This window comes from Atta cephalotes (assembly GCF_000143395.1).
Source record: "Atta cephalotes unplaced genomic scaffold scaffold00032, whole genome shotgun sequence".
NCBI classification, from domain to species: Eukaryota; Metazoa; Arthropoda; class Insecta; order Hymenoptera; family Formicidae; genus Atta; species Atta cephalotes.
In genome coordinates, this window is record NW_012130096.1 from 2,749,256 (window position 1) to 2,765,056 (window position 15,801).

Here is a 15,801-nt window from a genome sequence, read left to right on the forward strand (position 1 = left end):
ATAGAAATTGCCAATAATTCAATCGGAGATTAATTTAACTGGCAAAACTTTTAACTTGTCTTGTTTTATCGTGAAGTCATATATGAATATCGTAGTATTAGACAGGTAACTTACAACATTTCAGGTTTGTTTTCAACGTTTCACTCTTGTTTAGTTGCTTATTCTTTTATTCTAATGTCTTGTGAATGCATTGAAAAAAAATATAATCACGTCTCATTATTTTTCGTAATCGAGAGTCGATGCGTCAATCGACATTTCTATAGGCGCATAATATTAATATTCTAAGAATATGCTAAAAATATGCTTAAAATATTGGATAATGTGTGCCTATATAATGGATACTGATTCAAAAACCATGCAAGACTTTGACCAAAATACGCAATTCTTTCGACAGAAAATGCCACTTATCTTCCCTGTGACGTCAGATCGTGCAGACTTGACTCGCTTAATTTGGAAGTGACTCGCCTTTAACTTTCAACGCTGATAATATCTATCATAAATCATATTATTATAATCATAAGGATTTCTCGGATTTCTCTTATATTTCTCGCACACTTGACATTGAAATTTAGTATTTCAGTAATTTGGAAGGTGGCGTGTTTAGGTGGAGTGTATAAACATAACTTTATCTCTATTTGAAGAGGCTGTTTACGAAACGTCATTGTTTCATTTATCGAAGATATCTGACTATCTAGCCACGATGTTGATAGTCATTCATTTCCTTTTCTTCATTATTTTTCACATTTATTATGGAACTATTCGGAAATGGATTCCAATTAGAATTATTCCTAGAAAATACAATAGAAATCTAGAGAATAATTGAATAATTTTTATTGAAATCCATTTTGAATAATTCTACTTACTTTGTTGCTTCATATATCCAATATGATCTGCTCTCTCACCTCGAAGGTGATTGAAGAAAAAAAGAAGGATAGAGAGAAGAGAGAAAAGAGAGAGAGAATCCAAGTGCTTTATCAGTATGTTGCATCCTTGAGACGCTCTCTTTTCAACCGAGTCGCACAAAGGCAACACGTAGCATTTTGTTTATATGAACAGTCGTGTAAAAGAGAAAACGATTCGATCGACCTTGCATAATCGTGCGTTTGTTCTGCGTATGACGCAGAATTATTTCAGCATTAAAGGTGTGAACCGACCGCATAAGGTCAACTTGATCTACTTTGATGAATATCAATTACATGTCGCTGAAAAAATTTTTTAACAATGAAAAGAAAAAGCCTTGCGACGCATTGAGTTAGTTCAATCTCTAATAACAAATTTGAAAAATGCAAATGGAAGTTAATAAGATAATTTTAACATATTTCTGTTTATTCGAACTTGTCGAGGGACAAAACAGTCGTTGATAATCGAGTACTTATTAGTTTTGATAATAACAGCTGACTTTAGAAAACTAAAGTCCAACACAAATTCTTATTATCCAAATAATATCGGAGCATAAACTTCTTCGTACAAATAGGGTGCAAATAAACGGAATTTTATTGTATGTTATTTATCACAGTGCTGAAAATTGATTATAATTAGAATGTAGTAGTATTAACAATTTCTCTGTAGTAATTCCATCTTTCGATGTATAAAATTTTTTTTGATTTGGAAAAAATCTGATCTAAATCGAACGAGAGATAACTATTGTTCAAAGTTTGTAAATTTTGGGATATTCCATCTTTATTATTTTTTTTCATTAATGATATTATGGACACAACTTTCTCGAACTCTATCTCTATACTCTTATTACTCTGTTTACAGATACAAGGCTGGCCAGCTGCGCCATTCTTGTTGTGTGGTTCTTCTCATCAGCCACACTACACCCGTCAAACCTGGTTGCCGGGTAGTCGTAGTCGGATTGTTGTAGTTAGCTGTTGCGATGTCGCACACCGCAGGAATGGACACGGGCTTGCCTGTACCGGATGCCATCCCTCCGCTCCAAGAACTTCAAGAAGACCTGATCCTAGACCTCGTCCAGGAGGTCAAATTTCAACCAGACCTCCGTCAATTACCTATAACAACACAGGTAAGAATCCATGTTGTGCAGAAGAAACGGGTAAAATTTTATAAGCAGCATCAATGAAACTATCGACTATGAGTTTTATCTTCTATATTTTAAGCAAGATTTTAGTATAGTATCTTCAAAGTTTTAAGATTTAACATATATTATAGATTAATAAAGATTAATGATAGCATGATTTGTTTATATAATTACCGAACAATTTCTATTTGTCCAGGACGATGAGATAACGATTGGTGCTCGAGATAGATCTGCTCATGTACTAAGATGCCTAAAAGTGATGTATGATTTGTCTTCAGATGTATTTTTCATTGCGATAAATCTGATAGACCGATTCCTGACTAAAATGAAGGCAAGGCAGAAGCATATGGCCTGCATCAGCGTGTCAGCCTTTTACATTGCTGCCATCCAACGGATGCAGTCTATAGATGCCGAGCACCTAATCTCGATCTCACAGTGCAGATGCACAGCTGATGACTTGAGGCGCATGTCGGAGGTGATACGAAATAAATTGGAATGGGCACCCGGCACTGAACCTACTACCGCTCTGACTTTTCTACAGTTATTCAACAAAATGTTTCATGCGGTAGCGAAGCAAATGCATCTCGGCGACGTGTATGTCAATATCGTCAAGGTAAGCTATCATCTCCTAATTTATTTATAGGATAATCTCTGAATCCATCGTCTCTTATCACAGACGTGATCTCTTCTGCTATATGAGACTTACGATTTTTGCTAGTTTTGCTTTCCAAATGGTTTATTAGAGGAAATTTATGGCAAAGATATTTTCGGTGATTTGAAACGATCAAATAAAATCTGATATATGTGTGTTCTAGGTGGATTTGAATCTGGATCTTTGGCACAGAGAGCAGCCATGCAACTCTATGCCACGATCATAGTTTTTTATTATCTACATAGATAATAAAAAAAAGAGAGATCACTCTTCTTGATATAAAAAAATGAAGCGCTAATGAAATTCGAAATATTTGTTAAATCACACGTTAATATTATTAACGGACACTATCATATATCCTGATTCATTTTTATTAATGAATTTATGGTGAAGCTGTACAAGCATCATTCGTCCTGTTTCAGGAATCTGAATTGATCCTCAGATTGGAAATGGTGGTTTGCGACGGTAGTTGTGCGAGTCTCAGGCCCTCCGAAGTGGCTCTGGTATTACTCTGCACTTATTTGGATGCTGCTGTTAATCGACTGAATGCAAATGCAGATGCCACTGTGTCTACCGACGACCCATCCTCACATAACACATCCGTCATTACATCATCTTATCAGATGCTGAAAGACGAACTCATGCAGTTTGCTGTGGAGCTCCGAGAGAAATGCAATGTAAATATTTCATTATTTCGTTTTTTATTTATTTATTATTTAGTCTAAATAAATATCAGAAGAAATTGTAAACGAGGAAAAATATTTTCATTGAAATGGAAATTCTTCAAATAAATTTTCGAAACAAGATTAAAACAAAGAACAAATTAAAGTAGAATGAAAATTACAGGATAACTTGGCTCGTGTAATTTATTTGTTGAAAGCTCATATTTTTAATACGTTTTAGATCTCAGAGGAGAGTTTTCGCTCCACTCACGGGACGGTGGGCACTGTACTGAGCAAGTATAACGCCCAGGAGCAAACACCTCATAGACAGAAACTAATCTGGAAACTTTCATCTCGTACTGCAGGTGTTCTACGTCCGACCGACAATTTCAGATCTGTACTACCAGCCATCGCGGAACATGCGCCGATTCCATCTCCAAGCAAGATCAGGTATTTATCACCACTTCTCTCTGAGTCGCAGTTAAAAAATGTCATATATTATTGGAACATAGAATTGTATGAATCTTTCTTTTGTAGAAAAACTCGTAAATATGCCCGACGCCATGGCAATAAGAGACGTTAAACATCATCATTTTTTTTTTATGGAGGTACGATTGATTTTTGTTCATTCTCTACTGTTGAAGATATCCTTATAAATTATTACAAATTATTACATTTTTGAAATAAATCTTGTTATATGTTTATTTTTTATTTTCTTTCAGAGTACGGTACTGGAATTTCCATCTAATATATCACGTTTTTGATATATTAGATGTCTGGTACACGTCAAGTAAAAGCACAAGATTATCACTTTTTCCAGTACGAAGATCAAAATTTTACTCGAAAGTACAAACATCAATTCACGCATTGCAATGATTTCCCATAGATACTTTGTTTACATGATCTTCAGATGTCATACTGGCAAGATATAAGTCGTCGTCTTTCACTATATAAATATAAGATATAATTATGTATAAACAACGTGTCATAAGATCGCAAAGTAAACACAATGGCCGGTATTCATAATCGGTTTTTATCTTAAGACGATCTTAAGACTCTAATTGATTCATGATGTACTGAAGACAATCTTAAATATAAGAATCGACTATAAACCCCAGCCAATAAGTAACGAAAAGGTCTTATCGATCTGAGCTGGATTTAAAAGTACAATTTCACGTGCTGCTAAAACAATTAGAGCACGAATTTGTCATTCTTAGTCCAGCAGCTAAAATGATAGCGGCTATCGCCGTGTCGATCATATTGACCACGATATATATATAAAACTTAATTTATTCTTTGTTGCTGATCCAGATAACACATACACACACACACAAATCTATCACTCAAATGTCAAATTCGGTGATTCTTGTCTTTTTTCATGTAAAGTCCTGTAACAAAAGTACGTGATCTTTTTTTGTTGCTGAAACATTTGAGCGGCTCGTAAAAATGCATCTTAAATAATATTTCGATGTGAATTTATACATATCCAGTTCTAGTTTTATAGTTCTGTATGTTTTGCCAGTATGTGAATCATTATTATCGCACTATATGTTAATCTCTGCTAACTTTCTCATTGCATTATACATACATATTTTGGAATATTTATGCAAATATTTTATAAAGAAAACACAGATTTATTCTTTCTGTATTCCAATGACAAGATCGCTGGAATTAAAGTGCTGTTACAAGCATGAGGAAAAAGAGGAATAGAAACAAAATAAGTTCGTCTTTACGAAGTATTGAAAATTAATGTGATATACAATGTCATTTATAGTGATTATCTAATTAGTAAAACAATATCGGTAAAAGCGTGTATATCTGTATATTTACAAAATGTGTTAAAAACGAGCAAAAAGATATAAAAGAAAAAGTAATATAAGAGCTACGAAAGAATGTTAAAAATTTCATAACGTAAAATTATTATTAAAGGAAAAGAAAAAAAGATTATAAAGCTAAGTTGGCCGATACAAATAAGAGGTGAACTTGCTAAAACCTGTGTTGCTAAATTTGATAAAGAAAAAAAATTTTTCTTGTAATTTTGTCAGGATTGGCAAAAGATAATATTTTTTTTAAGAATATTGTAATTTTTTTTAAACATGTTTTAAACTTTTTAATACTTCATACATGCTTTAAATAGTTTATAAAAAATACATGTTTAAAATATGTGAAAAACATCAAGAATGTTTTAAACGGTTAAAATATATAAAAATCATTATTTTTTAACCAATCCTGAATTTTATTATGTTTTGAAATTTTTTCTTTATAGTATGTTTACATTGAGAAAACGGAGCAATTGATAAAATATGACACGGATTTGTGTTGCACTTCGAATGAATTTCTGACTTATACATACGTATGTATGTGTCAGATAAGTAATAATCAATAACGAGAAAAGTACGAATTGTAGAATAAATTCAACATTTCAAAATGCACTAACGATAACGTAGAATGTTGGAAACAAATTTTGCTATGCAATATAGAAGAGACGTGATTTTTGTATGTAAATACCAAAAATAAGAAATTGTATCTTCTTTCTTTCAAAAATTGTGTTTGAATCACTTTTTATTCGTACTAAATTATCTCTATATTAGATTCTCTTGCAGTAATAATAGAATGTTTTTTACTGATATCGATTAGCTTTATGTGATTTATATCATTACCTGATTTATATCGTAAGATAATTCTAAACATGAATGTCAAGGAAAAGATATGAAGAAACATTCTAAGTCCGATCTGTCTGCCTCTCAAATCTTAATTGATCGCGTAATAACAAAGTATAGATTGCGTGTATTCTATGTTTGCAATTATCCTAGCGGAAAAAAAATGTTTACAGAAAAACTATCCTTATTGAGACAAGATAAGAAATTCTTAATTTTTTTGTAAAAATTTTTCTGCCAGGACAATTGAGGATTAAAAGCGATTATTATATCGAAATGTGAGAAGTGGGTATCGTATAACATTCAAAAGTAAACGAAAGCATGTGAACGATGCGTCATGATACGAGCAAATATGATTATATATTTTATTTGCCAAAAACTTGAATTTTTTAGACGATTTATATTTCTCGTCTATTTACGCTGCACACCAAAAACATTAAACGATAAGTCGTTATTCGCAGTTCACGGTAGCTCATGATTTGCGCATTCGGGAACCGTTTGCATTCATTGCATTTGTAATAACTGATGAAAAAGAAAAAAAAACAATTGATAGTTCAAATAAATTTGTAAATCTTAGCCAGTTTATGCTAGTCATAAATCGTACCGTACTTTCATTTTATGATCTGTGAAAATACATTCTCTTCTTGCATTGTGGCATCAATACATCATGCAAATTTTATTCCACGAAGCTTTTTTTATTTTCTAACAAAATCACATCACGCACTATCAATAGAAATCATTTAAAGTGTATATTGTTATATATTACAAATAATTTTATCAAAAGAACACAAATTTTTACTTGTCAATATTGTACATTACATATACTTCAACAATTGTTAATATATTGTTTTTAATTAGCAAATATAATACATTTCAAAAATTTTAATTTGTGGAACACATAGTAAAAAATAGAATGTATATATTTGCATTTTATATTTGATCATAAAAATCAAATTTGTAATGTACAAAATTCACTTGTAAAATAAAATAAAATATAATCTACTGTAATCTTTTCTTTACAAACAAATGCAATCTATTTCATGCCATGATTGGAGTATACATACATATATTATACAACAATGTACAATGAGCAATCTTTAATCAACTTGTATTAACTTTATCAACTTGTATTAATATTTGATATTACACGAATCACAGATATCTAAATTATAAGACGCAAAAAAATAAGCAAATTTGCTGTATAAATTATATTGTTTTCTTTAAAAGAAAAATAACAGATGTAAATCTTTGTCACAGTAATGTATCTTCCGAACGAATGTACTCTCCAATATCTGCTTGGTGAAAGCAAATGACTGCTACTGGATCTGCGTGTTTGCAATCAGCTGTACTTTTTGCAGCAACGCCAAATCCCTAAGGCATTAAATGGAAAACAAATGCACTTATTATTGTGTTATTATCTCTTTTTATATAATAATATTTAAATGAAAGATATAATCAACGATGCATTGAGAATTATTTAATTCGATATAACATACCAGTGGCAAATCGTTCATGGAAAATACGACGACACCTTGATATTGATTAGTGCCTTCTGTTATACGAGAGAGACCTGATTTCATAATATGATTTCCATAAAGAAACTGTTGCTCCGCTGAAGGTTTTACCCAAATTTTGTGCTTGATAAAAAATTTTATATTGTAAATTTGCAATCATACTTATTTAAATCTGAATATATTTATAAATACGCATACTCACTTGTGCATAAGGTGCTAGATAATGTAACGCAGTGATATGTAACCTGAACTTTCCTGATTTTGTGAATTTGCCAAAACAAGTGCCTAAACTTAACAGATGATCAGATTCTACATTATTCGCTAACGATAAAATTTTTTCAGACACATAATACACCCTGTCCTTTTTCTCCCGAAAGCAGTAAATACCATCTGGTCGATCAATCAAGTTCTTCACATTAGTGCCAATGCTACAACAATTAAATTTGAGATTATTATATATCTAGTATATTTAGAACCTACATTCAATTAGACAATTATGAAATGAGCATAATTTAAATTGTGAAGTTACTTACTACTTAGTTAGCTTCTCGAATACAAGCTTTGTTTTCTCTTCTGATAAACGCTTCATCTTTAGAATATACAAGAGAACATGAAATAAATCATTTATTTATTTTCTTTAAAAGCTCCACGTGATATCTCTTCATTCGCATCTCAAACACGTGTAGAGAAACGCTCACATCACAGTAACTATTTGTAGTCATTCAATCGATTTGGACAGAAAAATTCAACCTATCAGCGTTCCCAACCTATCAATTTCTTATTCATGATTATCGTTCGATTGTCATTTGTAGTTACGATCAGAGAGAAACCTGAGAGAGGCCATGCCGGTTTTTTTTTCTCTACCGTCAAAATCGCTCGTACATTACCACCAATACATCCATTTTCAATTTGACTACTATGATTATATACATTTTCTAACACTATCGATAAAATTGTAGTTGCGTTCGGTAATGCAAATCAGAGAATCGATTCTGTATCTTAAAACGAGATAAAAATTATAAAAGTGAACGAATACTAGAATACTAATAATTTCATTGGTCAACATCTAGTAAATTTGCTCACTTGTAATTTTCACCTCGTTTCAAGATACAGGATACGGTCAACGCAAATGCTTTGAAGTGTTTTTTAATTGGTTAATTTGTAAAATTCTTTTTTCTAATTGGTCCATCAAATGCTTCAAAGCATTTGTAGCGAGACTCTGACCAGCTACAGAATTGATCCTCTGGGAATCAATTTTGTATCTTGAAATGAGGTGAAAATTATAAAAATGAGCGAATTTACTAGAATACTGATTATTTCATTGGTCAACACCTAGTAAATTTGCTCCCTTTTGTTCCTTTTCCTTGTTGAAAGATACAGAATCCTCTCCATCGACTTTCTAAGACGTCGGAGTGCTCTTTTTCTATAGTGCACGTGACATATGCTATAATATAAGAACACTCCTCAGATTTGCATTATCGAACGCAGCTTGTATCGTCGAAATCATAAATGTGGTTCGTTTCTGTACTAAATCTTCAGAACAGAAGCGTGCCGACTATTCATAGGAGGGATACTTTAATGGGTTCTTAAACAAAAACATTTTAATTTTGCATTTTCATACACATGATGTGAAATAAAAGTTGTTGAACTATAAGGATTTAGCTTTAACTGTTACTGCAAATTATTCTGTATTTCAAAAATTCTTTAAACTTACGTATAATCATCATGGTTCGGTAAAACAATTGATATAATTTATTTAAAATAAAAAATATAATATAGATTCGGGAAAACTTATTTAAAATATTAAATAAGAAATAAGTTAGAAGTGTTGTACTTAAAATAATGAATACTAAATAACTCTTTTATTTTAGAATAAAATGATTCTAATCATTCACGTCTTATTCTAAAATAAAAGAGTTATACTAGTAATTATGTTTGATAAAAACATGGGCTGAAAATTTGCATAGAGAAACAACTTCGTAATTTTATAAAATATTATAAGACAAAAAATTCATTAAATTAACTTGTTTTAACTTTGTAATTTTCACTTCATTTCATTTCAGATACACAACAAGATCGACCCCCAGCTCTCTCAAGTTTCTCTCTGTTACGATTATGACTGTTAGAATATCATTTGTATAATTAAAAATCTAAACATTTATAATTTATAATTTGTATTTACAATACGATATTTACAATTATTGCGCCAGAAAACTTTTTTCTTAAATAAATTCTATGTCGATTCATCAAACTCATCAAAAATTGTGTAGTTTACGATTATTCCGGTAGAGGGCTATTTTTATCAAATTGCGTTCTAAAACTCCATACTTCACGATTATTTCGACAGAGGCCCTTCCTTTTTTCTTAAATATGTGTTCCCAAATTCAATATTTTTGCTAAGTTGGTCTCGTGTTTACATCCGGAGGACGGCGGAAGACTCGCCGTGAATAAGCTCGCCCCTCCCGTCTCGCCACGTTATACATCTTCGCCTGTTCCTCGAGTCTCGCGAGGGCTGAGGACCCGTCGCGTGGATCTTTCCTGGCATTTTCCCATCGACGGTGAGAGAGCGAAGCGGACGCGCGTCCTCGTGTTTATCTGTAAAGTCCAAGTCGTCCAGCGCGAACGATGAAGGTGACGGTGACGACACTCAGCGACGATAGCGTCTTCGTTCTTGACGTGAGCGAGGAGTTGGAGCTAGAGAATTTTAAAGCGTTCTGCGAGATTGAAAGTGGCGTGCCGGCCCATGAGATTGTGATTGCATTCAATGGTCTGCCACTTATGGACGACAAGAAATCGTTGCGCGATCATGGGATCCGTGACGGCGATGCTGTCATCCTCCAGCACATGCATCAAAGCGGCAGCGATTTGAACTTGCAGCCCTTCAACAGAGGTAGGTACCTACGAATGGTCCATTTATTGATTTTTATATTTAATGGAGGTTCTACAAGTGAGTCTGTAGTTGATAATTGAAAGTCTTAAACAATCTTCACCTTAGTCCTACAAGTTGGCTATTGGCCAACTTCACCAATTAAGTCTAGATCTGCAACTTTATTTTAAAAGACCCTTAAGCTATAAAGCTGTAAGAAATTGACCAATATCATAGTCAATTATTTTTCTCATATTCAACTATGATTGGTCAATTTCTTAAGGCTTTACAGCTTACTATTTCTTAAAGTAAAGTTGTGAATCTAGTAGGGTTGTAGACTGGTATTCACAGTCTTATATTCAAGATCATTTTAAGTACAGTCAGAGAACTGTCTTAGCATCTTAAGACATTACTTAAGATAATCTTAAAATAAAAACCGACTATGAGTACCAGCTTAAGACTTAGGACCACTTAGGACTTCCGACTACTGACTTATAGAATAATAAGACTATCTTAAACACTATCTAGTCTTAAGATGTTAATCCATTAGAGATCAGTATTCATAATTGATTCTTATATTTAAAATCTATCTTAATTATAGTCTTAAGATGTAATGAACCAATCAAGAGAGCTGCATTAGCATTTTAATGCATTATTTAAGAATCTTAAAATAAGAGCGAATTATGAATACCAGTCAAAGAGCTGTATTAGCATCTTAAGATAGATAATTTTAAAATAAGAACTATAAATAAATGCTGAACTATAAACTAATTATGTGTCCATAAAGCAAAAATTTTACTTTATGTATAGCTCAAAGAAGCTTTGTTATTAGATTTGAAGCTAGCTTTGTTATTAGATTTGTTTTTTTCCCCCAGTTGAACTTTGTTATGTGATTTACTTTTTTTCTTTTTTATGTAGGAGAAAATAAAAAATAAATGATATAAAAAGTGTTTAATTAAAAACAAATTAGCCTATTATTGATTTTTATGTACTGTGTCTGATTGTAACAGCACTTTTTATCTTGTTGATAGAGAATTTAGATAGGCTTTAAACCTTGATCTTTGCTTTCTGTTTAGTTATATATATCCATCAATTTCAATGTTTGATATGTATATATATATTATATATATATATATATATATATATATATATATATATAGAGTATGTCAAATTTAATACTCCAAAACATCAAATTTGACAAATTTAATTTATCATCTCCTTTGCGCTGTACTCAGCAACATATATCTTATTAAAAAAATGAACATACTAAATTTGAAGAAACATCGCTCTAGCCATTCCATTACTGGACTTCAGTTCTATCAGAGTTCCTGGGACCAGCAATAATCAGCGTCCATCGCCGATCGCAAACAACAGAATACAAAATCCCCGCAGTGAGGACGATCCAGCGATGATAAAAAACATGTTCCTGGCTAATCCAGATCAGCTGGCATTATTAAAACAAAATAATCCCAGATTAGCCGACGCGCTACTGTCAGGAAATCTTGGTAAGTAACAGTTTCGAATATGATAGTTTAATAATTTTTAATATTATTTCTGGTCTAAATATTCGTGTGTTATAGATAGATTTTCAACTGTACTCAGAGAGCAGATAGCCGCTAGAGAAGAACGACAAGCACAACGGCTGAGAATGATGAATGCTGATCCCTTTGATACCGAAGCACAGCGACTAATTGCTGAAGAAATTAGACAGAAAAATATCGAAGCAAATATGGAGGCTGCAATGGAGTACAATCCAGAAACCTTTGGCACCGTTGTTATGTTATATATCAATTGTAAAGTCAATGGATTTCCAGTTAAAGCCTTTATTGATTCAGGTATAGCGCTGACTCAAGTACTATGTCAATAGCAAGTAAAAATGCGATTTTCTACATGCATTTTAATAAATGCAAATACATAAATTCGTGATCAGACTAGAGGTTGAGATTGAGATTGAATTGGAATTTACCAATCAAAACAAAATTTACTAAATTTGAGATTAATTTTCTTTCTTCTGATTAGTTAAGTTTCACTTAAAATTTTCTTCAATCTTTTCTTTAGTTTAGTTTGAATTATACTTGAGATTATTTTTACATAGCTTTGTTTTATACTCGAGGGAAAGAAAGGAAGACTGAGTAAATGTCTATTTTTAAACATATATATCTCGAATGATCGTTCTGCATGGTATGCAGAAAAACAATTTAATTTTAGAACGTATGACCTCTGTTCGTGAAAACAGGAAAAAAATTATTGTTCTTAATATAAATATATTACAATATATTTCGATCATCTCTAGAAACATTTGTACAATAAAAGCATTGGATAAAAAATGGATAAAAAATGCAAAATTGACTCTAATGCTCATTTTTATCAATGTATATTAACTTTAATCTCGGTTCTATTTACTCTTCAACTTTTTCTAATTTTTAGAACTAAAAAAAAGATGAAGAGTAAGTTGAACCAGAATCAAAGTGAATCTGCATTGAAGAAAACGGGAATAAGTAACATTAAAGATATATTATTTATAACCAGGTGCACAAACTACTATTATGTCTGCTGCCTGTGCCGAGAGATGCCATATTATGCGTTTGGTGGACACAAGGTGGGCCGGAGTCGCCAAAGGTGTTGGAGTACAACGCATAATCGGTCGTATACACATGGTACAAATACAGATCGGCAATGACCATCTGACAACATCCTTCAGCGTTCTTGAAGAACAGCCTATGGACATGCTGCTGGGCTTGGATATGCTTAAAAGACATCAATGTTGCATAGACTTGAAGAAGAATGTCTTGAAGATCGGAACTACGGGTACTGAAACTTCATTTCTGGCAGAAGGTGCACTTCTTTTTTTATAATATAATTTGTGTGTGTGTGTATATATATATATATAAAATCTTAAAATATTATAATAATATATATTTTCTCTCTTATATATACATATAACAAATTAATTAAAATTAAAATGAGAATAAAAAATATTAGCAAATAATTTATTAATAATTATTTCTACAGGTGATTTACCAGAGTGTGCAAAATTAAGTGGAAATAGTGATGAAGCCTTAGATGACAGAGATCTTCAGCGAGCTCTCGAGGATAGCACGAGGGATGCTAAGAAACAGAGGCAGCATGGTAAGTACGTATCAGCCCAGGCTGTCCTCTTAATCCTTTTGTCCTTTTTTCACTTTATCTATTGAAAAAATACTATCTTTATACCTTTTCCCTATGCCTGGTCTGTTTTAGTATATTTCTGCTATCGCCTATTCTTTAAATAAATTTAAATTATTAAATTTTTGTTTTTAAGCAACTTAAAATTATGAATGTCTAATTTGTATGATCATTATTTATAGCCTATGATAATTTATTTTCTTTTTTTAACGAACACTATTTCTACGGTAATTTTTCTCGTCGATGATAAATGTTTTCATGGAAATTTGTTAGACGGACAAGGCAGCAGTAATCAAGGGTCATCAAGGCCCGCCGCTTTAGAGACTACAATTTATCCGCATGATCCGTTCACGGAAGCTACAGTCAAGGAACTGGAGGCTCTGGGTTTTACCAGGGCACAAGTTATTGCGGAATTGCGTAGATTTAACGGGGATAAAACGCAGGCTACTGCTGCACTGTTTGCGAAATCATTAAAATTTTGAATGTTAAAAATTGTTGCGTGCGATTTAAGTGTTATCGTGCGAGTTATCGTGAACAGGCATAGAGCGAAATTGTGAATATATGCTAGGCAATAAAAATAGAAAGGACAAACAATGTTCAAAGCAATTTTTAAGTATCGTTTAAGCGTCGTTTAATCGCTGTTTGATACTTTTAATTGATTCTCCGTTTTGTGAAATCGTTGGAATCAAATGTTATCTTTAACATGGAACTTCTCCGCTTTTATTCTAATATACATTTATTTCAATATTAAAATGAAGATTGTGCATGCTATTTGTTATTCGCTTTCAATAATATGAACAGTCACATAAATAAAAGAACAGTCCCAGAAAATAATATTACATTTTTAAAGTTTCAACTAATTCACAAAACGAAGAAGACAATATGGTCCTTTAATAAATGAAAATTTGATACATTGATCAATAATTATGATGTAAAAAAAATTTTTATAGCTCAGAAACAAATTGAAGAACGTTGGAGAATATGCGCATCTCTCAGATTGAATTTTATAAAAATGCATAAATAATAGAAGTTCCAATTAAATTGACAAGAAGTTATATTGAAGTATACTTCTTTGTATATTTTCTTACACGTACATGCAACGCCTAATTGCATTATTTCTAAATAGTATATATATTTATATATGTACTATACTACGCTATGTAGCTAAGTTTGTTAAAAAGAAGAATTAAATTGTTACGTGACCTAATATTTAACATAATTAATTGCAGTATGCATATTTGCGAAAATATGATTATATATTGAATATATCGAGATATTTTATTTGGAATTCATACAAAAACAAGACTTGTGTATACATAATTGCGCTGAGGAGAATCAGCATAGTAAGCGATAAGATTTTTCTACATACCTCGAAAGATGTTTTGCGGTATTCTTTGTAATTTTTCATTTAAGTGGTGAATATGGACAAATGTATATATATCTAGTATTAATAGATTCTTATAAATCTCGAGTACGAAACGGATAGACGGGATAGACAGAATTTGCGCTTAGAACATCGACTTTATAGTTTGATAATGTTTCAGAGATTCGAATTTAATGTTGGACTCAGCTCAAACTCAGTTCCTCATTATTTACCGAAGAAAAACGCTGACTTTGTATATAAAATGATAACAACAGATGAATAGAAAAATTTTCCATTTTTTTACAAGATATTTGTTATGATAGCAGTTACATGAAGAAGTGTCTTCTACACAGGTGTGTACTCAATTTACAATGTCGATTTTATACTGCTGCTATTTTTCTTTTGACAAGGTATTTGGTACATTATTATAATTTCTTTGTCATACAATAAAAACATGAACAATATGACTTGATTTATTTATCAACTAAATATTCATTATTTGAACAAAAACGATAATAATGTGTGCACATTATAATTTATAATATATTTTTATGTAGATGTATCACAGCTATATTATTTTATTTCTCAAACTGCACTTTAAAAAATATCTATTTTGTGATATTGTGATCTTAGATAAAAAGTTCAAAAAAAGGGAGAAAAAAAGGAAAATCACGTTTACAAACATTTATTATATATCTATACCTTTGCCTCTCGGATACTCAGATATTCAGACTGAGTGAAAGAGAGACATATATATAGATTTTAAATGAATAACGTTCATAAAAGTCTCACTATCTTTTTATATATAATTTTATAATTTTCTATTTATAAACAAAAAAGTGTGTGTGTGTGTGTGTGTGTGTGTGTGTGTGTGTGTGTAG

At 31.6% G+C, this 15,801-nt stretch overlaps 3 protein-coding genes across 3 annotated transcripts; 2 read left to right on the forward strand and 1 right to left on the reverse strand.

Moving 5' to 3' along the window:
• The first annotated feature begins 1,879 nt into the window (after positions 1-1,879).
• On the forward strand, positions 1,880-3,938 carry LOC105621213 (cyclin-G2). The gene is made up of 5 exons (XM_012202682.1): positions 1,880-2,026; positions 2,238-2,654; positions 3,116-3,370; positions 3,597-3,805; positions 3,893-3,938. The coding sequence occupies exons 1-5, from the start codon at positions 1,880-1,882 to the stop codon at positions 3,936-3,938; spliced, it is 1,074 nt and encodes a 357-aa protein (XP_012058072.1).
• A 3,325-nt stretch (positions 3,939-7,263) lies between these two features.
• LOC105621214 (60S ribosome subunit biogenesis protein NIP7 homolog) lies at positions 7,264-8,115 on the reverse strand. Its single transcript, XM_012202683.1, has 4 exons — positions 8,060-8,115; positions 7,729-7,954; positions 7,509-7,649; positions 7,264-7,383 (listed from the first exon to the last, which is right to left on the reverse strand). Exons 1-4 carry the CDS (start codon positions 8,113-8,115, stop codon positions 7,264-7,266), a joined length of 543 nt encoding a protein of 180 aa, XP_012058073.1.
• A 2,036-nt stretch (positions 8,116-10,151) lies between these two features.
• LOC105621215 (protein DDI1 homolog 2) lies at positions 10,152-14,039 on the forward strand. The gene is made up of 6 exons (XM_012202685.1): positions 10,152-10,416; positions 11,685-11,897; positions 11,973-12,227; positions 12,922-13,227; positions 13,405-13,521; positions 13,831-14,039. Exons 1-6 carry the CDS (start codon positions 10,152-10,154, stop codon positions 14,037-14,039), a joined length of 1,365 nt encoding a protein of 454 aa, XP_012058075.1.
• The last annotated feature ends 1,762 nt before the right edge of the window (positions 14,040-15,801 follow it).

Excerpts from the sequence above, each read along its gene's own strand:
- LOC105621214 (XM_012202683.1), bottom strand. The coding sequence starts at position 8,115 with ATGAAGCGTTTATCAGAAGAGAAAACAAAGCTTGTATTCGAGAAGCTA. Across the intron at positions 7,955-8,059 it reads TTCGAGAAGCTAACTAAGTA|CATTGGCACTAATGTGAAGA; the intron begins GTAAGTAACTTC and ends TAATTGTTGTAG. Across the intron at positions 7,650-7,728 it reads ATCTAGCACCTTATGCACAA|CACAAAATTTGGGTAAAACC; the intron begins GTGAGTATGCGT and ends TTTTTTATCAAG.
- LOC105621215 (XM_012202685.1), top strand. The coding sequence starts at position 10,152 with ATGAAGGTGACGGTGACGACACTCAGCGACGATAGCGTCTTCGTTCTT. Across the intron at positions 10,417-11,684 it reads CTTGCAGCCCTTCAACAGAG|CCATTCCATTACTGGACTTC; the intron begins GTAGGTACCTAC and ends ACATCGCTCTAG. Across the intron at positions 13,228-13,404 it reads AACTTCATTTCTGGCAGAAG|GTGATTTACCAGAGTGTGCA; the intron begins GTGCACTTCTTT and ends TTATTTCTACAG.
- LOC105621213 (XM_012202682.1), top strand. The coding sequence starts at position 1,880 with ATGTCGCACACCGCAGGAATGGACACGGGCTTGCCTGTACCGGATGCC. Across the intron at positions 3,371-3,596 it reads AGCTCCGAGAGAAATGCAAT|ATCTCAGAGGAGAGTTTTCG; the intron begins GTAAATATTTCA and ends AATACGTTTTAG. Across the intron at positions 3,806-3,892 it reads CCATCTCCAAGCAAGATCAG|AAAAACTCGTAAATATGCCC; the intron begins GTATTTATCACC and ends TTTCTTTTGTAG.